General features: G+C 43.9%; 1 protein-coding gene and 1 pseudogene across 3 annotated transcripts; both read left to right on the forward strand.

The window, feature by feature from the left end:
• The first annotated feature begins 476 nt into the window (after positions 1 to 476).
• On the forward strand, positions 477 to 8,524 carry LOC136331968 (leukocyte immunoglobulin-like receptor subfamily A member 5). 3 transcript variants are annotated; one of them, XM_066271162.1, is made up of 11 exons: positions 477 to 616; positions 918 to 975; positions 1,133 to 1,168; positions 1,354 to 1,638; positions 1,786 to 2,085; positions 2,399 to 2,449; positions 3,877 to 3,993; positions 4,983 to 5,025; positions 5,115 to 5,173; positions 5,370 to 5,422; positions 8,262 to 8,524. In XM_066271162.1, exons 1-11 carry the CDS (start codon positions 614 to 616, stop codon positions 8,511 to 8,513), a joined length of 1,257 nt encoding a protein of 418 aa, XP_066127259.1. In that variant the 5' UTR covers positions 477 to 613; the 3' UTR covers positions 8,514 to 8,524. The 3 variants fall into 3 exon arrangements, with proteins under 3 accessions (XP_066127259.1, XP_066127261.1, XP_066127260.1); XM_066271164.1 differs by lacking the exon at positions 5,370 to 5,422 and having other exon boundaries at positions 8,262 to 8,514; XM_066271163.1 differs by lacking the exon at positions 477 to 616 and having other exon boundaries at positions 881 to 975.
• A 93-nt stretch (positions 8,525 to 8,617) lies between these two features.
• LOC136331983 (microtubule-associated proteins 1A/1B light chain 3B pseudogene) lies at positions 8,618 to 10,712 on the forward strand (annotated as a pseudogene).
• The last annotated feature ends 10,851 nt before the right edge of the window (positions 10,713 to 21,563 follow it).

Genomic DNA, 21,563 nt, shown 5'->3' on the forward strand with positions numbered 1-21,563 from the left:
GGAGTCAGGCTGACGGTGGAGAGGTAACGATGGCAGCTGCTCCTGCTCCTTGGTGTCCACTCTTTCAGACCTAGCATATGCCCTGGGTTGTGTAAGGCGGGGATGGATAATGCTGGCCTCATACTCACATGTATGCACTCATGCCACTAAAAATAACCAGTGAGTTTGTGCAATAACTCTGATTCTCACACCCCATGGGAGGAGTGACTCAGTGCTGACAAAGGGGGTGGGTCCGTGAGCAGATCAAGAGCAGCCCACCTTCAGACACAAGGTAAGGGGCACCCCAGCTTCCAGCCTTCGCCTGAAGCCCTGACCCTTCCTTCTTGCAGGAACCTGAGTGGAAACCCGCATTCTAGGGACCCTTGATGGGCCCGGGCTCTGGCTGCCACACAGCTTTGTTCTCTGTTCTTTGTGGTTTTTTCTTGTGGTTTCCTGTCTCTTTGGGGAACTTTCATTTCTCTTTTCCTGCAAATGGTGATTTCTGCATATTTCAGAAAGACACTGGACCTGAACTGCGCAGGGAGACAGTGGACCTGTCCCTGCTGATCTGAGCTCCGCAGTCACAGAGACCCATGTCTTCCTGAAGCATCTCCAGGGCTGGTGACCACCGTCCATGGTGAGGACCCCACAGGGAGGAGCTGATGGATGGGCTAAGGATGAAGGTGACCTCATGGGGGAAGCTCTGACAGGGAAGGACCTGCCCTGAGTCAGCTCTCCTGGAAGGGACATCTCAGGAAACTGTGGGTTGTTTCTTGCTGAATCATGGAAATGAGAACTAGGCCCTGGGGAAGGAATGTTCCCCTTTCTGAGGGGCTGCAGACATGACGGCCCTGTGACAGGAAGAACCAGCCTCCCAGTGGCCACACCCCGTGTGTCTATCTCTGCTGAGGGCACCATGGTTTCTTCCATCTGCACAGCCAGGACGAGAGGGAAGAGACACCATGACCACCACCTTCACGGCCCTGCTCTGCCTGGGTGAGAATGAGGAGGGAGGGGAAGCCTTGGTCCAGAAGTGACCCCGCCCCACAGCCAGGCCCTGGTCTCTCAGGACCCGAGGACTCAGGAGGCTCACTATGGGGGAGGAGGTTCTTCTCAGGATTCAGGGCTAAATCTCACATGAAATCTCTTCCAGGACTGAGTGTGGCTCTGAGGACCCAAGTGCAGGCTGGTGAGTCTGTCCCCAGGTGTCCCAGGTTCCACTCCTCATGATGACAAAAGGCCATTCCTGGGAAGTTGTGAATGGAAAAAAGTAATTCTGGGTTGATGGATAGGAGACATCTGAGGTGTTCAGGGTGAGAGCTAGGGACTGGGAGTGGGGGATGTCTTGTGACCCAGCCCCTGATTTCCTTCCAGGGACCCTCTCCAAACCCACCATCTGGGCTGAGCCAGGCTCTTGGATCACCTGGGGAAGTTCTGTGACCATTTGGTGTCAGGGGACCCTGCAGGCCCAAGAGTACTATCTGTATAAAGACAGAAATTCCGAACCTTGGTACAAAAAGAAGCCACTGGATTCCAGGGACAAGGTCAACTTCTCCATCACACAGATGACAAGGCACACTGCAGGGATATATTACTGTTACTGCCTCAGCACCACTGGTTTCTCAGAGCAGAGTGACCCCCTGGAGCTGGTGGTGACAGGTGAGGGGACACTCAGGTGTCCCAGCCTCAGGCTCTGCCCTCAGGAAAGGGGTCTGCTCTCAGAGGGTCTCTCCTCTCACAACCCAGTCATGGGGGACGTGAGGGAGGTGCGAGCCCCATCTAACATGCTGCCCTTTCCTCTCCTAGGATTCTACAGTAAACCTAGCCTCTCAGCCCTGCCCAGCACTGTCGAGACCTCAGGCAGGAACATGACCCTCCAGTGTGGCTCAGAAAAAGGGTTTGGAAAATTCATTCTGACTAAGGAAGGAGAACACAGGTCTTGGACCCAGGATTCAAAACAACACCCAAATGGGCGATTCCTGGCCCAGTTCCCTGTGGGCCCCATGACCCCCAGCCACAGGTGGACGTTCAGATGCTATGGCTATTACAGGAACAGTCCCCAGCTGTGGTCATCGCCCAGTAATGACCTGGAGCTCCTGGTCTTAGGTAGGGAGCCCCAGTCCTGACCCTCTATGTCCTTATGTTTGGTTAAGTGTCCTGCCCAGAATAGCCTTAATCTAGGACAGGAGTGCAGGGTTCTAGGGCAGGGTCATCTAGATGGAGACACTGTCCTCAGAGGGATGGAACCCAAAGGCCCCTGTCACCGCTGCCCCTTCCTCATGCCCGCCACCACATTTTCCAAGGGTGTGGAGGGAGGACCTCACCACGGGCACAGGGCACACACAGGAGATGGGTGTGAGCAAACAGCATCCCTGTGGGGGGCACTCTACCCCTCACTCTTCTCTTGTCTGTATCCCAGCACCCTCTGCAGACCCCAGCGCCTCACCCCCGGGGCCCATCTCCACAGCTGGTGAGTCCCTGGGATCTCTTTGCTTCGCGGGAGCACGGACCTCCCCAGGGGGGTTCTGAGTGTCTCAGAGGATCTGATGCCCCCTCAGAAACTCCAGAGTGGGCTTGTCCCCTGGGGAGGCTGGGAGGCGGGCAGAGAAGCAGGGCTGAGGCTGGGGTTGGACCACAGGGGTCCACAGGCTCTGAGGCTGGCTGATGATGGGTGCTGTGGTCAGGGCAGAAGGAGATGCTGGGGCCCAGCCTGAGGGAGGGAAAGTCAAGGTGAGGCAGGGAGACAGCAGCCCCCAACCCTCCCCTCCTTGTCTTTGGTTTATGATGTACAGGTGGGGTCCTCTGTCGAGGGCAGGGTCTCAGTACTCCCTGAGAGGGTATTTTGGACAGGTCCCCTGCCATCTAAGACTCAGCCTGTCCCCCACGCAACAGAGGAGAATCCCAGCTCAGACTTCCAGGAGCATCGCGGTTCTGACCCAGCAGGCACCACCCTGCTCTGCAGAAGTGAGGGGTGGGCAGTGTGAGGTGCTTGGGGTGTGAGGGACACACAGGGCAATGACAAGGTGACATCCCAAGTGCTTTCCTAGCAGTCTGCGGTGCCCAGCCTGTTCTTATCAAAGGAAAAATATCACAAATCAAAGAAAAATAAACAAGGGCTGGGAGACCAGGGCCCACGGGGTGTGAATAGCAGCTCAATGGCTTCTCGGCGGTGGGGCCTTGGACAAGCCTCGTCCCCCTCTGAGTCCCAGTTTCACTGTCTGTGAAACATGTCTCCTCACGTCTCCCTCACCGGTTTGCTAAGGGATGTAGGTGAGATCCCAGAAGTGGAGGCCCTCCTCATGCGTGGCTCACCCAGTGCTCAGGAAATGGCAGATCTGTCCTCAGTTCCCCTCCCACACACCCACTCGGAAAAGTTTACAGAGGCTTCATAAAGTGGGGGCATCGGATCTGTGGGACAGAGGACATTTCTTGGCTGGACGTCAAGATTGGGGAGGTCACAGGGTCCACTCCACAAAGTCTCTGACAGGTTGGTGAGTGGGAACTACTTGTGGGGGCTGCATCCAGCTCTAGCTACAGAAGAGGCCTGGGGCACACGGGGACTGGGGGAAAGGCCTTTCCAATCTGACAAGCAGCCCTCTGAGCCCAAAGCTGGTGTCTGTCTGGTGGGGAAGCATGAGCGGAGCACAAGGGATCCCCCCGTACCAGGTTAAAGTTCCAGCCTTGCCACTTCTAAGCTGGGAGACGTGGGGCACCAGACTTACCTCTCTGAACCTCAGTTTCCTCATCTGTGAAATAGGTGGAAGCATGGGTGGCATTCACATGTTGTTTCATTGCTATGAAGGTGAGAGGTGATTAAGTTACAAACCCCCAAAAGTGCACAGTGGGTGCTCAATCCAATGACATTATTGGTTCATTCATGACATCATTGTCTCCAAGGTCTTGAAACATACCAGAAAGTTCTCATTGGGGTCTCTGTGACCTTCATCCTGCTGCTCTCCCTCCTCTTCTTCTTCCTCTTCCTCTTCAAGCACCAGAAAAAGTGCAACAAGCCTGGTGAGTCCAAGATGGAAACAGCTGGTCTACCTGAGAGGGGCACCCTTCCTCTAAAGACACATGAAGTGGCTTCTTAGGGCACCAGCGAAAATGTGGAATAAAATAAAATAATAAAATATAAAACAAAAAAATAGAAATAAATAAATAAAGTAAGGTAATGTTCAGTTTTGAAAGTTCTCCTAATTAAACAATCCAGATTTCTAGGAAGCTCTTTCTATCCCGGCTGCCACTGATAATCTTCCTGGGGCAGAGATCTGGGATTCCCACAGAAGTACAGCTGTGACAGGAGGGGCCCTGTGTGGAGGGAGCAGGGTGCACCCAGCACCTGAGGAACCAATGCTGCCAGTGAGGAGGGGGAACCATGAGAAGGTGCCATTGGCATTCTGCAGTCAAGAGTGGTGGGAAAGGGTCTGGTTGTGAAGAATGGGTGGAGGTTAAAGAGGTTGGGAATTTCATTGCTTTGAGAAAATATATCAATATATGGGGTTAACCATCCTTGAAAAATTTAGAAAAAAACGGAGATGTATTTTTTGGAATTGAATGTGTCACTATAACCTCATTTAAAAAAGAAAAACATTTAAAAATATTATATATATATATATATTTGTATATATACACACGCACACATCAACTGACATAGAAATAGTAAGAGGTATCAGTGTTTGTACTGTGTGCACCAGCTAAGTTCTAGACACAGTGACAGCCCACTAGAAATAAGCCCTCCTACCACCCAGATCATGGCCTCTAAATACCATCCTCTGTGAGAATGAAGAGATGTAACAAGAACAAAGCTGGACTTTTGAAAATGTTCTTCCAGGTTCATAAAAATATATTTAAATCAACCATGCAAGTGTTGAGTGCTACCTTCTAATTTCACTTACATTGAATTCCAACTGGACTGGGCTAGGGATCACAGCCTCTGAGATCCTCGTGAGGCCCTGGAGGCTGCGTTCTGGGTGTTTCCAAAGCTAATGTCTAAATTTTTGCAGCTGCTTCAGACCCTGACGTTCATACCAGAGTGCTGCGGAAAAGGTGATTTCTTCCCCCAAAGGTCCCTAGACCTCCCGCCTCCACCTGTGGCTCCTTCACCAGTGCCTGACGCTCCTTCTCTCCTCCCTCAGCTCCGGCTCCAGCCCCACGGCCGATGCCCATGAACAGAACCGGTGCAATTGGGGAGAAGGTGAGGTCCTGGGGGGACACGGGAGCTGGAGGAGGGATCAAAAAGGGTTCTGGACTTCGCGGTGAGGAAGCGTGAAAGTCCCACGTCGGCGCAGTCTTAGACACCTCCCTGCTCCTCCATGAACGTCAGCCTCCCCACCTATTTGGGAGGGGATTGTGGGAATCCTGGCATGAGATGGAATCTCCTCATTCTCCAGGTGCTTCCCTAAGGGACCCCCAAGCTGAAGAGGACAAAGAGCTGGATGGCTGGGTAAGACCCCTACCCTATCCAGGGCGCCCACCACAGGCATGCTCACAAACTAAATTCGTGGGATGCTTGTCCCGCCTACTGCCACTTCCAGCTCAGGGTATCTGAGTGTGCCCATCCAAACAAGGACACATGCAGGCTGTGGGAACACCGCTTCTCAGTGGGTTTTTCTGATACACAGGGGCCCCTTCTTCTTGGTTCCCCTACTTGGGTCCCTTTGATCCTTGGTTGTTCATATCTCCGAATAGTAACGCTGCCATGGATGGTTGTGCTGTTTGTGAACCGCATGATAGTGACTGTAGGGTTGAGACCTTCCTGGTGCTGTCTGACCAACGTGCCTTTCCTTATTCACACAAAATCCCCCTGTAGACCAGGCAGACCTGGTACTGTGACACTCTTTCTTTCTTTCTTGGTTTTTTGTTTGTTTATTTGTTTTTTGGTGGGTTTTTTTTTTGTATTTTTCTGAAGTGAGAAGCCCGGAGGCAGAGAGACAGACTTCCACATGTGCCTGACTGGGATCCACCCAGCATGCCCACTAGGGGGCGATGTGATGCTCTGCCCATCTGGGGCCCTTGCTCCTTTGCAACCAGAGCCATTCTAGCACCTGAAGCAGAGGCCATGGAGCCATCTTCAGCACCTGGGCCAACTTTGCTCCAATGGAGCCTTGGCTGCAGGAGGGGAAGAGAGAGATAGAGAGGAACGAGAAGGCGAAGGGTGGAGAAGCAGATGGGCACTTCTTCTGTGTGCCCTGCCCAGGAATCAAACCTGGGACTTCCACAAGCTGGCTGATGCTCCATTGCTGAACCAAAAGCCAGATCCCCTCTGCCTCTACCTTTCTTTAACTGCATTTTCTGTCTTTCCTCCAATTCCATGGATTGACATGCACCGGATTTGCCCAACAATGTGCTGTGGCTGTAACAATTGGCATTTGGTGCCTACTCCCACAGGAAGTCCACCAGCTATCTTGTTAATCTAACCTGGAGACAGCTCTGTATTTATATTGCAAAATTTATTTAATCCCAGAGATAGCTGGAACCTCTCTCTGTTCATAAAACCACAATTGTTTCTAGCTCTGATCTCTTCTCTGATGACCAGTTTCAAACATCTGAATACCTGTGAGACATCTCTATTGTCTTTTTAGCGGGCATTTTAGTTTCACACATATAACATTTTATTTTACACTTACAGTCATTTTTTTTGAGAGAGAGAGAGAATCAGAGAGAGAGTAAGGAATAGAAAGAGAGAGAAACATCAACCTGTTGTTCCATGTTGTTATGCTCCCATTGATTGCTTCTCAAACACACCTTGACTGGGGCTTGAACTGGCAACCTCTGTGTCAAACTGCAGCCTTGGGATGCAGCTGGTGCCCTTAGAAATGATCTGGTGACCTGAGGATCGAGCTGGTGACCCTGTGATCAAACCAGTGACCCTAGGCTTGTGTGGCTGACCTCAGTGTTTCGGGACAACATTCTATCCACTGCACCACAGGCCAGAGCACACGTACAACTCTTAAATGTTTTCTCCGAAGAGTTGTTTCTTCTCAATGTTCAATACTTCCAAGACAAAAAAAAAATACAGAAGCCTTTTCTAATTCTTTCTCTCTCTCCCTACTGAGTCACTAATTCTTTGTATCCCTAACACTTACCACCGTTCCACACAACCCTGCTTCTTGTTGATGGTCTGTTCTCAGCCCAAGGACCGTGAATTCCCCGAGGGCAGGGCCCTTAGCTGTCTTCTTCTTGGCCCTTTGACAAGTGCCCTGCCTCTCTGTGTCTCTTTATCTGTGTCTCTGTGTTAGTGGTTTTCAACCGTCACTCCACAGACCAGTCCACCAGAAATTTTGTGCCAGTCCACGGAATAATAAACCACCCTGATGCTGTAAGATTATAGACCCAGTGATCTTAGTCAAAGTCTCTCATGCTCAGGATGATTTCTGTCCTAGCGATCCTTGAAATAATGTTCTTATTTTCACTGATCCCCAAGTATAAAAAGGTTGAAAACCATTGCTAAGTTGCTTTTTCTGTCTTTATCTCTTTATATAGCTAAGTAGACAAAAGGATACACAGATGCATACAGTATTAGCATTTATAGAAAATATATATTTTATATATTTATGATTATAAATATACTCCTATATATGTGTATAAAATATATGTGTATATATACATATTATATATATATTATATACACACACATATATATATGTAAATTGGGTGAGGAGAGAAATCAAAGCCTACATGAAGGTCCATCAACATGTCTAGTTCTCCCTTATTAGTTCATTTGTTTATTCAATGAGTCAACCAATCCTTAATAGAAATCAAGAAGGCAGGGATGACAAGTCCCAGGCACAGGCAATATTTGGCAAGTCAGTGACCATTAGCTCCAAGAATGATCCTCCTGATTTGATGTTCTGCTCACCAGGCCCTCTGGGGCTCTGTCCTAGTCCGGGCGATATAAACATGCATGGAAATGTAGCTGAAAAAGGAGTTCATATGACCTGAGTTATGATTTAATATCGACTCTCTGGTTTCTGAGTGGAGACTTGTCAGAAAAGAGACAAAGGGAACAAGGAATGAAGGTCCATGTCCTCCTGTCTCCCCACCACAGAGCCCTGACTACAAAGACACCCAGGGAGTGATGTACACCCAGGTGGACCACGCAAGGGTCAGGCGGGGGGATAGTCACCCTGCCTTCTGTCCTGGCAGAGGAATGTGTGTCCACAAATGGCAGATAAGAGGCAGAGGACAGGAAGATGGGCAATCAGGTGGATCCTTCCTGCTCTAAGTGTCCTGGCTTCTCCCTGCCCCAATAATACAACTGTCTCTCACTCTACCATTTCCAGGGTGCTCCATCCTTGGAACCCCAGGATGTGACCTACGCCCAGCTGAACCACTTAACCCTCAGACAGAAAACAAGTGCAATCCCTTCCTCCCCATCAGAGGAGCCCCCAGATGAGCCCAGCGTGTACGCTGCTCTGGCCACAACTAACCCAGAGAGGACACAGACCACACACTCCAGAGTGGGCCCCTGCAGGGACTCTGGAAGGCATACTGGACTCTCAGCTACTGACTCCAAGCCTGAGGGCATTTTGTAAGCAAGCAGAATATCGCAGAGACCTTCGAAGTCACCTAGTTCTGCAAGTGAAGATAAATATGAGCTCTACATTTTTAGACATAGAGCAATACACTTTTACATAACTAATGATGTGGGAAGAAAGATCACAAATAAAGACAGAAATATTTTTTACTTAAAAAGATAATGTGGACTGGGGAAGTCGCTGTCGCCACTGACGTGTCCGCTGCCACCTAAAGCTGCCGAGACCCTCTGCCTCGCCGTCCCCGACCAGCCTCCCACGCCATGCCGTCGGAGAAGACCTTCAAGCAGCACCGCACCTTCGAACAAAGAGTAGAAGATGTCCGACTTATCCGAGAGCAGCATCCAACCAAGATCCCGGTGATAATAGAACGATATAAGGGTGAGAAGCAGCTTCCTGTTCTGGATAAAACCAAGTTTCTTGTACCTGATCATGTCAACATGAGTGAACTCATCAAGATAATTAGAAGGCGCTTACAGCTCAATGCTAATCAAGCCTTCTTCCTGTTAGTGAATGGGCACAGCATGGTGAGCGTGTCCACACCAATTTCGGAAGTATATGAAAGTGAGAAGGATGAAGATGGATTCCTGTATATGGTATATGCCTCTCAGGAGACATTTGGAATGAAATTGTCGGTGTAAGACTAAAAAATGCATCTGTTCTAGAATTTTTAAACCCTATCAACAGGAAAAAAAGGGATGTTACCAACTAAGATTGATCAGTTCATCTAATCACAGATCATCAAACCAGTAGTGTTCCTGCCTAGGAGTTTTAGAAAATTGTTTTTGTACTTCAAGCAGAAAAACTGAGCTCCAAATGGGCACATTCAGCTTTGGAAACTATATTATTTAATCTAGGCTGTCTTGTTTTCACATTTAGTTTAAAAAAATAAAATACTTTGCATTCTAAGTTACCAATAAAATAGATCTTCAAGTTATTTTAATGCTTTTTCCTCAATAAGAACTTGTATTTTAAGCATTCAGACAGTAATTCTTTTCTCTAGAGATACAGAACCTGTTGACTTTTTAATGAATGGTTTCTACCCAACTAGAGAAATCTCTAAGAGGATCTTTAAGCATAAGTTTTCAAGCATAGCCCCCCAAAACACATTTGCCATAATAGTTGGCAAAAAGCAGGCTAAATGGGGGTAAACTGCTGTTAAAGATTCCTGATCCTAGTAAGTATACCCCAAGTCAGTGCTCTTGCAGTGAAGTTCTTACTTGGTTTGTTCTCCAGACAGTAGCACACAGAAAAACACCCCTGCTTAGTCAGAACCTTGCATAATTTATTTGGTCTAGTTTCTCAAAAGGCCTAGAGGAAAAAAAGTGACATTTCTTCTGCTTTGGATATTCTCTGATCAAAGAGCTCAATCTAGTGCCTGCTTTGGAAATAAACGAGCACTTGTGGCAGTTTCATTCTTTAGGACAGTGGTAGAAACTACATTACCCTGAAACTAAAAACACTTGGCTTCAAGCTGCAGATGGTCCATGTTTTATGTTAAGTGTGTGACTAAAATGTTATTTAAAAAGTTACCATATTTCTAAGAGTATTTCAGTTATCACTATTAGGTCAAATAACCATCAAAATTTCCCCAGTTAAGTGCATGTCAGTTGTAAAAAGAACAGTAAAAGGAGATATATTCCCTTCACAGATATTAATGTCAGAAGTTAAAACATTTTCCAACTACAACTAGAATAACCAATGCTTCCTACTACCTGCATGGGGTTCATTATTTATTATATTCATGGGAGTATAACAAAAAGATCACATACCACTTTATAAATTACATGTAGCAGGTCATGGATTTTCCTTTCTGTATTTAGATGTGTATGGAATACTTGTATCAGTTAGTGGAAATTATTTACTGTAATGGAGGGATAATGCAATATTACTGCACATGGGTCCTTAATTTCTCACCCCCAATCTCCCATCACCCACTCCTGCTGCTGCATGTGTCTTGTCTCCGTGGCTAACTTGTAATATGTATATTTTTACATTATGTACATTCTTACTCAGCCTGTTTTGTTTAGATTGTACGTCATTATATCTGACATTCTTGTAACTACTGTGTGATCAATAAGATTCCTATAAGAAATTTTTTTAAAAACAAAAAGACCATGCTGAAAGGGGTGGGTGGCTTTTATCCCATGTTAGTGGGTGGTCACTCTATATTTATAGGATCTTGAAAACAAGTACATTTTTAATGAACTACGGTGAATAAAGGCACAACTAAAAACTGTCAAAAAAAAAAGATAATGTGAATTTTATACATCAATACATATCCTTATTTGAATAGTAATGCAAATGTGATATACATAGACCAAATGAGAAAATTAAGTGCCTGAATGAAATATTTAGAAAGTGAGGAAAGCCTGAAACTCAGCGACCTAGGTGAGCATCTGAAGACGACAATCAAAGAACAACAAATTCATCCTATGACTGTAGATGAAAGAATTATAAAAAGGATAAGGACACATATTTACATGGAAAGAATAAAAAAGAGAAAAATCAACTACATTAATCTTCTCGGGTTTCCATAACAAAGGACCACAGACTGGGCAGTTTATAAGGATGCTAACCTATCTAATCAAGGACTCACCCTTATTATCTCATTTAACCTTAATTACTGCCTCAGAGGTCCATCTCCAATTACAACTGCACTGTGGGTTAAGCGAAGACATAAACATTCCATCCACAACATTGCACCCCGAGAGCCACCCCCATATTCATGTCCTTCTCTCATGCAAAATACATTCATTCCAGCTCTACAGAGCTGCCCAAATCTCCACTCATTCCACCATCAACTAACAGGTCTCAAGTTCAAAGTTGCAACTAAGTATTGTCTGCCTCAGACCTGGGTGACACTTGGGGTAGGACTCATTGGAAGGCAGAAGTCCTCTGCAGTTGTGAGCCTGTGACCAGACACATTAGGTGCTTCCAAAATGCAGGGCTGTGGCAGGGAGCGGGGAGATATTCCTATCCCCAAAGGGGAACATTGGAAAGACCCATCCAAAGGGTGATGGGTTCCTAGTACCTTCAGCATCTAGCAACGTTCATTATGTCTTTTTTTGTGTGTGTCTCTTTTAGGTTTAATTTTTTTCTTTAAAAAAAATTTACTTTTCAATTACCATTTACATTCAATATTATTTTATATTAGTTTCAGGTGTATAGCATTTGTGGTTAGATTTGATGCTCCATCCCTCTGAATAGCCATTGTCACCTCCATGGCTCAGCCAGGTGGCATGGCACCTTTGTCTCCCTGTGGGGACACTGCTCGCAAAGCTGTGAGTGAGGGACATCAGCCCTGTTGAATCTGAGGAAGTGACTCTAATTTTTTTTTTTTTTTTAGTGACTAACTTTGCGGTCAATGTCGCAGCTCTGATCATCTCCGAATGGCCTTTAGGGGTCATTCTTTCTTTTTTCTTGAAAAAGAATAGCTCTCGTTTGCAGACAGATAAGGGAACCATCCCAGCCTGTAGTAGCTGAGCAGTGTTTCTGCTCCCACAATCAAATCATCTTTTTCCCAACTGACTGTCCATCCCCACTGGGGTGCTCTCTCCCAAACCCACTCTCATTTCTAGCATATGGACAGCAAAGAATTTTCCAAGTCATTTAGTTCCGGGTCCATCTGCTTCACAGTTCCTTCTTCAATTCAGCTCCCTCCTCTTGAAGGTACTATCAGCACTCGGGAGGACCGAGGCTGCATGTCAACATTTTGCTTAGGAAAGTCTTCAGCTAAATATGCAATTTCATGGCTCTCAAGTGCTATTTTCTAGAAACATTAGAAGGTGACCAAGCCAAGTTATTTACCACTTCATAACAAAGATTGCCTTTTCACCATTGTCCAATACTCTATTTATTATTTCTGTCCGAGGACTCACTGAAAGGGGTGTTACCATCTATATACTCCAATCAAAATTCTGTTCACCATTTATCAGTATTTCCTGAGAAGGTGAAGCCTTGCACTCCTCATCTTCTCTTTTCTTTCTGAGTCCTCCCCAGAATCACCTTTAACGTCCATATGTTCACAAGCAGTCCAACCGTAGCACCTAGAATTTTTTTTTCTAGCATGCACCACAGGACTCCTCTACCCTCTTCTTGTTACCAGTTCCAAAACTGCTTCCAAGTCTTTGTACCAACTTTTGTGCTATTTTGCTTATACTTCTATAACAAAATATTATGGACGGAGTGTTTTAAGCAACAAAAACTAACTTTTTTACAAGTTCTGGAGAATGGAAGGCCCAGATCAAGAAGACAGGAGGGTCAGTGTCTGGGAGGATTTCTCCCTGGGCTTGCAGACAGCCCCTTCTTCCTGTGAGAGAACTTGGCCTTCCCTTGGTGTGAGAACATGGAGAGACAGAGAATGAGCTATCTGGTTTCTCTTCTTATAGGGATAGTGAGCTTATCATATCTGGATCCCACCCTGGTAATCTCATTTAACCCAATTTCTTAGAGGTCCCACTCCAAATGTAGCTACACTGTTGGTTAGGGCTTCAGCATGTGAATTGCAGGGACACAAGCATTCAGTCCACAGCATGCATAAAGCCCGCCATATTTAATATTAGACATTCTTAAAATGAATAACATTCAGCAGCACCAAACAAGAAATAAAGATATAGCACCAAGAACTCATACCAGTCATGAAATGAGACATCGCTACAGATCCTACAGACGTTTCTTGTGTCAACATAAATACAAGATGAAAATTGAGGAAGGCTCCAATGACCAAAAGATTGAGTTTATTTGGGAACAGCAGAGGAATTGCAATATGGGACATGCAAACTGTAGCAAGCTATGGGTGAGTTCACTGAGGATTTGGAGCAAGCTAGATTTATGGGCAAGAACTGGAAGGAGGGGGAGGGTAGCTAAAGTACAAGCAACAACTTCGTTGTCTTGAGGATGGGTAGATGCTCCTGGTGGAGGTTCATTGGTGATGGGCTGTCTCCGTGTTCTGTAAATCAAGCATTTATTCTCTTTCAGTCTTTTAGTTTCCTTGAGAATCCGTATGTGAAATTATCCATTTCCTATCCTCCAGTTCTATTTTAGAATGACCTCTTTCACAATACATATAAGTGCGCCTTGTGAAAAAGTTGATCCAATTTAGACAAAATGGACTAATATCCAAAATTTATTTTCCAAGGAGGCCTTGAGAATTAATAGAAAATCTGAATCATCATTGAACTATCAAAAGTTACATCTGAAAATTAAAATCATCCCACAAAATTAACTCCAGGTTCATCAAGATATGCAGTGACTTCTTCCAAACAATTATGGAAAATTAGACATTAATTTTATATTAAACATTTTTCTAGAGCAATCACACTTAGGCTAACATGAAAACCTGAAAAGTATATTTCAAGAGAGAAAAATCACACTTAGGTTTTCCACATACATTCAGGTGCAAAATAACTTTCTTTTTTTTCCAAGTGTGAGAAGGAGAGATAGAAAGACAGACTCTCACATGCACCCCTACCGGGATTCACCCACCTACTCAGTCTGGGGTTGATGCTCCACTACTGAGCTATTTTTAGTGCCTGAGGCAGTGGCTCCACCAAGCCATCCTGAGCACACCTGATGATGTGCTCAAACCAATTGAGCCATGGTTGTGGGAGGGAAAGAGAGAGAAAGAGAGAAGGAGAAAGAGAGAAGAAGGAGGGCTAGGAGTGGAGAAGCAATGGTCGTTTCTCCTGTGTGCTCTGGCTGAGAATAAAACCAGGACAACCACTTACCAGGCCAATGCTGTATTACTGAGCCAACTGGCTAGGGCCCAGAATAACTTTTTTAAAAATTGAATTTAATGGGGTGACACTGGTTAACATAATTATACAGGTTTGAGGTGCCCAATTCCACAACATGTCTCTGCACACTATACTGTACATTCAGTACCCCCAAGTCAACCAAGTCAAGTCTTTAGCCATCACCACTTACACCCCCCATAACCTCTTCAGCTCCCCCCACACCCTAGCAATCACCACACTGTTGTCTGTATCCATGAGTTAGAGAAAAAAAGGATAAAATAACTTTTTTTAAGTGAGAGGAGGGGAAATAGATGAACTGCCACCTGCACCCCAAATTTGATGTACCCGGCAACCCTGTCTGTGACCAATGCTTGAGTACTGAGCTATATTTTTTACACCTGAGGCTGTCTCACTACAACTGAGCTGTTCTTAGTGCCGGGGGCTGATGCTCAAACCAATTGAGCCACTGGCTGTGAGAGGGGAAGAGAGAGAGAAGGGGGAGATGGAGGGGAGAGGAGCACATAGTAGCTTCTCTTGTGTATTTTAACCAGGGATTGAAAAAAATTTTCTGCATTGAATTGAGAGAGAGAGATGGAAAAGAAGGGGAAGAGAGAGAGAGAGAAGCATCAACTAGTTGTTTCACTTAGTTTTTCCAGTTAGTTGTGTGCTCATAGATTGCTTCTCGTGTGTACCCTGACTTGGGGGTGGAACCTGTGATCTCTGGTGTGCTGGGTCGACACTTTGTCCACGGAACCACTGGCCAGAGCCATTTTTATGGAAATAAATGGGGTCTTCAGGACCAGAGGAGCACCCAGCTGTTGTTAAAATGGAAGGTACTTGTGCTCGAGGGGAAATTGAATCCTATCTAGCCAAGAAATGTGCTTCTGATTACAAAACAAAGAGCAGCACAGTGACTCCTGCTGGCAAACTGAACAAGACCAGAGTCATCTGGGGAAAGTCACTTGTGCTAAAGGAAACAGTGGGTAGTTTGTGCCAAATTCCAAAGCAACCTCCTTCTGGGACCATTGTACACAGAACCCATGTTATACCGCACCCCTCCAGATTTAAATGTCTTCAAAAGTAAATGAATAAAAGTGGATGTGGGAGATGACGTCATAGTAATGGCAGGGTAGGAAGCGATACCGATAAATCTCCCCCAAAACTCAACAAGATCTTCAACCAGAAACAGAAAAACCTATACTTGGAGCTTCAAGATGCTTCACAATACACCCAAAGGTATGATTGAGTGAATAATTGGCTAAATATATAACCAAACCCCGAAGGAAATAGGGAGTAAGAAATGCTCCGCCTTCCTCACTAACCTAAACAGGGCGGCTTTCTCTGGTAACTGTGAATATAGAAACTGAGGCGGGCAAAGGGGGTGAATAGATCCAGGCCGCCGCGGCACAAATGGCCGAACCAGGCTGTGGCACACAGATCCAAGCCGAGGAAAATCTGATCCTGTGGCAACCCGGGCAATACAAGCTAACACTCGCACCAAACCCAAACAAAGAAAGACAAGCGGAGCGGCCATTTTACCTGGTCTCCTGGTCGGTGCGCAGTTAGTGGGCGAGAATTTCTTCCTAGGCCCCGAGAGTGGGTGCCCATGTTGCCCCACGGAGAGGCAGGGTCAGAGGCCTTTCTGTGGGCCAAGGGCAGAGTCTCTGGGCAGCCCCAGCGCCCTGGGAAAGCCACGCACGGGAGGGAGTGAGAACTAATTCCAACGGTGGAGATTTTCCGTGCTGGAGGTTGTCTCACTCAGAGGGAAACGCGGCCGGCCTCATATCCTGGTTTGCGTGCACAGATAAGGAGTGAGCAATTCCTCCGAGTGCCTCGGCAGTGCGCGCCCGTGTTATCGCACAGAGGGGCAGAGTCAAGGGCCTTTGTGTGGGCCAAAGCAGAATCTCGAGCTGCCCCAGCGCCTTGCAAAAGCCGCGCACGGGGACGGAGCGAGACTCAATTCTAACGCTGCAACTTTTCCCTGCGGTTGGGGGTTTCACTCAGAGCGTGAGACTGCTGGCCGGATATCCTGGTCGCAGACAGTGAGTGAGAGTTTCCTCCAAGCGCCCCAGAAGGGGGCGCCCGCTTGTGTTACCGGACAGAGTGGCAGAGCCAGAGGTCTTTGAGTGGGCGGAAAGCCCGCCTGATTATGCTAGCAGCTCTGACTGACTGAGCCTTACCCAGAGCCCTGTGCTGAGTGGAAATAGAGTGGGGAGTTGCCAGCTCTTTGAGCCTCTTACTATCCAGGCAGAGGCAGCAGCAACCCCATAGCTGGATTATCAGGCTACTAATTGAGGAAGGAAAGACTAGGAGAAAGGCTCCAGGAACACGGACTCTCTCACTGTCGGAGCATATAAATGCTAATGAGCCTCGACTGCCAATGAGACTAAAGCACAATACATGACATTGCCATAGAGACTTATCAACTGCAAACCTCTACCTGAGCGTGCCAAAGGGGCAGAACCCGGGGTACAGAGTCACCGACCAGGAAGAGGGAGAGAAAAGAAAAAGCAAGAAGATAACCTCTCAAAATCAAGAATAATCTGCAGACTTTATAACCTATCCCATTTTATTATATTTGTTCGTTTGTTTCTCTTATCTTCATTCTTGATACTTTTTTTTCCTCCTCCAATTTGGCCGATTAACTCTCTACCGGTCTTACTCTCTCCTCTCCTTGAACTACACTACCCATAAGTGTTACATCTCCCATTATCTTTTCTCTTCTCTTCCTTTCTCTCTATGAGGGTTGCACTCCAAAACCCTTAACTCTCTCTCTCTCTCTCCTTTCTTTTTTCTTCTTTTAGTGGTTCCCTCTTTTTTTCTCTCTCTCTCTTTCTTTTCTCCCTCTATATTAGTTTCTTCCTTTCTCCTTTACACCTCCTCTCATTCAAACCTCAATATCAAACAAATTATCTTCTCTGGGACTCAAACCTATGTTTGTGGCATTTTGGGGGGTTTTTACTTCACCTTTTTAACTCACTAGCAGTGCTCCCATCTCTGGCTCTCCATATTATCTAGTTCTTGTTCCACTAAATACAATAGTAATTTTTTAATTTGTCCCCCCATTTTTCCATTTTCCTCTTATTCCTCTCATCATAACTCTTAGACAACCAACACCTAAAGGCAAATCATTTCATTCTTGACCCAAATTTTTTCTTTATTTGCTTTTTGTGGGTCCATACGCTCTTTTTTTTTTTTTTTGCCCCTTTATTACTTTTCCCCAATTCAGGCCCTCCATCACAGGCATTGTTTGTTATAATTCACAGTCTACCACAAGATTTTCTCAAGAAAGAGGGGAGAGGAGAGGAGAGGAAAAAAGGAGGGGGGAATAATTTCCTTTTTTTAAAAAAATTTTATTTTATTTTATTTTTCTTTATTTCATTATTAATTTTTTTAAAAAAACAACTCTTCGATTTTTTATTTTTTTATTTTTATTTTTAACTTTTTATTCTTTATTAAATCTCATTAATACTATCAACAAAACCACCCTCAGATGCCATTAAGGAAGAGAAAATCGAATATCATGGATACAAAAGAAAGAGAGGTAACACAGCTAGATGAGGAAAAATCTATGGAGAAAAAATTTAATATATTGGAAACCTTGGAGCTAAATGACAGAGAATTCAAGATAGAAATCCTAAAAATCCTCCAAGATATACAAGAAAACACAGAAAGGCAATTTAGGGAGCTCAGAAAACAACTCAATGAACACAAAGAATATATGTCCAAGGAAATTGAAACTATAAAAACAAATCAAACAGAGATGAAAAACTCAATTCACGAGCTGAAAAACGAAGTAACAAGCTTAGCTAATAGAACAGGTCAGATAGAAGAGAGGATTAGTGAAATAGAAGACAAGCAACTTGAGGCACAACAGAGAGAAGAACAAAGAGACTCAAACATAAAAAAAAATGAGATAGCCCTACAAGAATTATCTGACTCCATCAAAAAGAATAACATAAGAATAATAGGTATATCAGAGGGAGAAGAGAGAGAAAAATGGAATGGAGAACATACTCAAACAAATAATAGATGAGAACTTCCCAAGCCTGTGGAAAGAACTAAAGCCTCAAGTACAAGAAGCAAACAGAACGCCAAGTTTTCTTAACCCCAACAAACCTACTCCAAGGCATATCATAATGAAATTGACACAAACCAACAGCAAAGAAAAAATTCTCAAGGCAGCCAGGGAAAAGAAGAATACAACATATAAAGGAAGGCCCATTAGATTATCATCAGATTTCTCAGCAGAAACTCTACAAGCTAGAAGAGAGTGGACCCCAATATTTAAAGTCCTGAAAGAGAGAAATTTTCAGCCACAAATACTATACCCATCAAAGCTATCCTTCAAATACAAAGGAGAAATAAAAACATTCACAGACACAGAAAAGATGAGGGAATTTATCATAAGAAAACCCCCACTCTGGGAATTACTAAAGGGGGTTCTCCAATCAGATACAAAGAACAAAAAAAAAACAGAGTCACAAGTAAAAGCTCCAAGAAGAACACAATAAAACCAAATTTAAACTGTGACAACAACAAAAAGAAAGAGGGGGAGAAGATGGAGATTAACAGTAGCAAAGGACGATGGAGTGCAAAAGTACTCACAAAATAGTTCGCTACAATGAACAGGGTAGAAACCCTTTTCATTACTAAAAGGTAACCACCATTGAAAAAACCACCACAGAAGCACATGAGATAAAAAAGATAGCAACAGAGGAAAGATGTATGGAATACAACCAAATAAAAACAAAAGATAGAAAAACGAAAGAGAAGGATCAAACAAGACACAAAACTAACCGAAAGCAAGATATAAAATGGCAATAGGGAACTCACAAGTATCAATAATTACACTAAATGTAAACGGATTAAACTCACCAATAAAAAGGCACAGAGTAGCAGAATGGATTAAAAAGAAAATCCAACTGTATGCTGCCTACAGGAAACTCATCTAAGTAACAAGGATAAAAACAAATTCAAAGTGAAAGGCTGGAAAACAATACTCCAAGCAAATAACATCCAAAAAAAAGCAGGTGTAGCAATACTCATATCGGATAATGCTGACTACAAGACAGGAAAAGTACTCAGAGACAAAAATGGCCATTTCATAATGGCTAAGGGGACACTGAATCAAGAAGACATAACAATTCTTAATATATATGCACCAAACCAAGGAGCACCAAAATATATAAGACAGCTACTTATTGATCGTAAAACAAAAACTGACAAAAATACAATCATACTTGGAGACCTCAATACACCACTGACGGCTCTAGATCGGTCATCCAAACAGAGAATCAACAAAGACATAGTGGCCTTAAACAAAACACTAGAGCACCTGGATATGATAGACATCTACAGGACATTTCATCCCAAAGTGACTGAGTATACATTTTTCTCCAGTGTACATGGATCATTCTCAAGAATTGACCATATGTTGGGCCACAAAAACAACATCAGCAAATTCAGAAAAATTGAAGTTGTACCAAGCATATTTTCTGATCATAAAGCCTTGAAACTAGAATTCAACTGCAAAAAAGAGGAAAAAAATCCCACAAAAATGTGGAAACTAAACAACATACTTTTAAAAAATGAATGGGTCAAAGAAGAAATAAGTGCAGAGATCAAAAGATATATACACACTAATGAAAATGACAATTACGACATATCAGAATCTATGGGATGCAGCAAAAGCAGTGATAAGAGGGAAGTTCATATCGCTTCAGGCATATATGAACAAACAAGAGAGAGCCCAAGTGAACCACTTAACTTCCCACCTTAAGGAACTAGAAAAAGAAGAACAAAGACAACCCAAAACCAGACGAAGAAAGGAGATAATAAAAATCAGAGCAGAAATAAATGAATTAGAGAACAGAAAAAATATAGAAAAAATTAATAGAACAAGGAGCTGGTTCTCTGAAAAGATCAACAAAATTGACAAACCCTTGGCAAGACTTACCAAGGAAAAAAGAGAAAGAACTCATATAAACAAAATCCAAAATGAAAGAGGAGAAATCACCACGGACACCATAGATATACAAAGAATTATTGTAGAATACTATGAAAAACTTTATGCCACTAAATTCAACAACCTAGAAGAAATGGATAAATTCCTAGAAAAATACAACCTTCCTAGACTGAGTCAAGAAGAAGCAGGAAGCCTAAACAGACCTATCAGTAGAGAAGAAATAGAAAAAACCATTAAAAACCTCCCCAAAAATAAAAGTCCAGGCCCTGACGGCTATACCAGCGAATTTTATCAAACATTCAAAGAAGACTTGGTTCCTATTCTACTCAAAGTCTTCCAAAAAATTGAAGAAGAAGCAATACTTCCAAACACATTTTATGAGACCAACATAACCCTCATACCAAAACCTGGCAAGGATGGCACAAAGAAAGAAAACTACAGACCAATATCTCTAATGAATACAGATGCTAAAATACTAAACAAAATACTAGCAAATCGAATACAACAACATATTAAAAAAATAATACATCATGATCAAGTGGGATTCATCCCAGAATCTCAAGGATGGTTCAACATACGTAAAAACGGTTAACGTAATACACCATATCAACAAAACAAAGAACAAAAACCACATGATCTTATCAATAGATGCAGAAAAGGCTTTCGATAAAATACAACACAATTTTATGTTTAAGACTCTCAACAAAATGGGTATAGAAGGAAAATATCTCAACATGATAAAGGCCATATATGATATACCATCAGCTAACATCATATTAAATGGCACTAAACTGAAGGCTTTCCCCCTTAAATCAGGAACAAGACAGGGTTGTCCACTCTCTCCACTCTTATTTAATGTTGTACTAGAGGTTCTAGCCAGAGCAATCAGACAAGACAAAGAAATAAAAGGCATCCATATCAGAAAAGAAGAAGTAGAGGTATCACTTTTTGCAGATGATATGATCCTATACATCGAAAACCCCAAAGAATCCACAAAAAGACTACTAGAAACAATAAGCCAATACAGTAAGGTCGCAGGATACAAAATTAACATACAGAAGTCAATAGCCTTTCTATATGCCAACAATGAAACAACTGAGAAGGAACTCAAAAGAATAATCCCCTTCACGATTGCAACAAAAAAAATAAAATACTTAGGAATAAACATAACAAAGAATGTAAAGGACTTATATAATGAAAACTATAAACCATTGTTAAGGGAAATCGAAAAAGATAGAATGAGATGGAAGAATATACCTTGTTCTTGGCTAGGAAGAATAAATATAATCAAGATGGCTATATTACCCAAAGCAATATACAAATTTAATGCAATTCCCATCAAAC

This window comes from Saccopteryx bilineata, chromosome 3 (assembly GCF_036850765.1).
Source record: "Saccopteryx bilineata isolate mSacBil1 chromosome 3, mSacBil1_pri_phased_curated, whole genome shotgun sequence".
NCBI lineage: Eukaryota > Metazoa > Chordata > Mammalia > Chiroptera > Emballonuridae > Saccopteryx > Saccopteryx bilineata.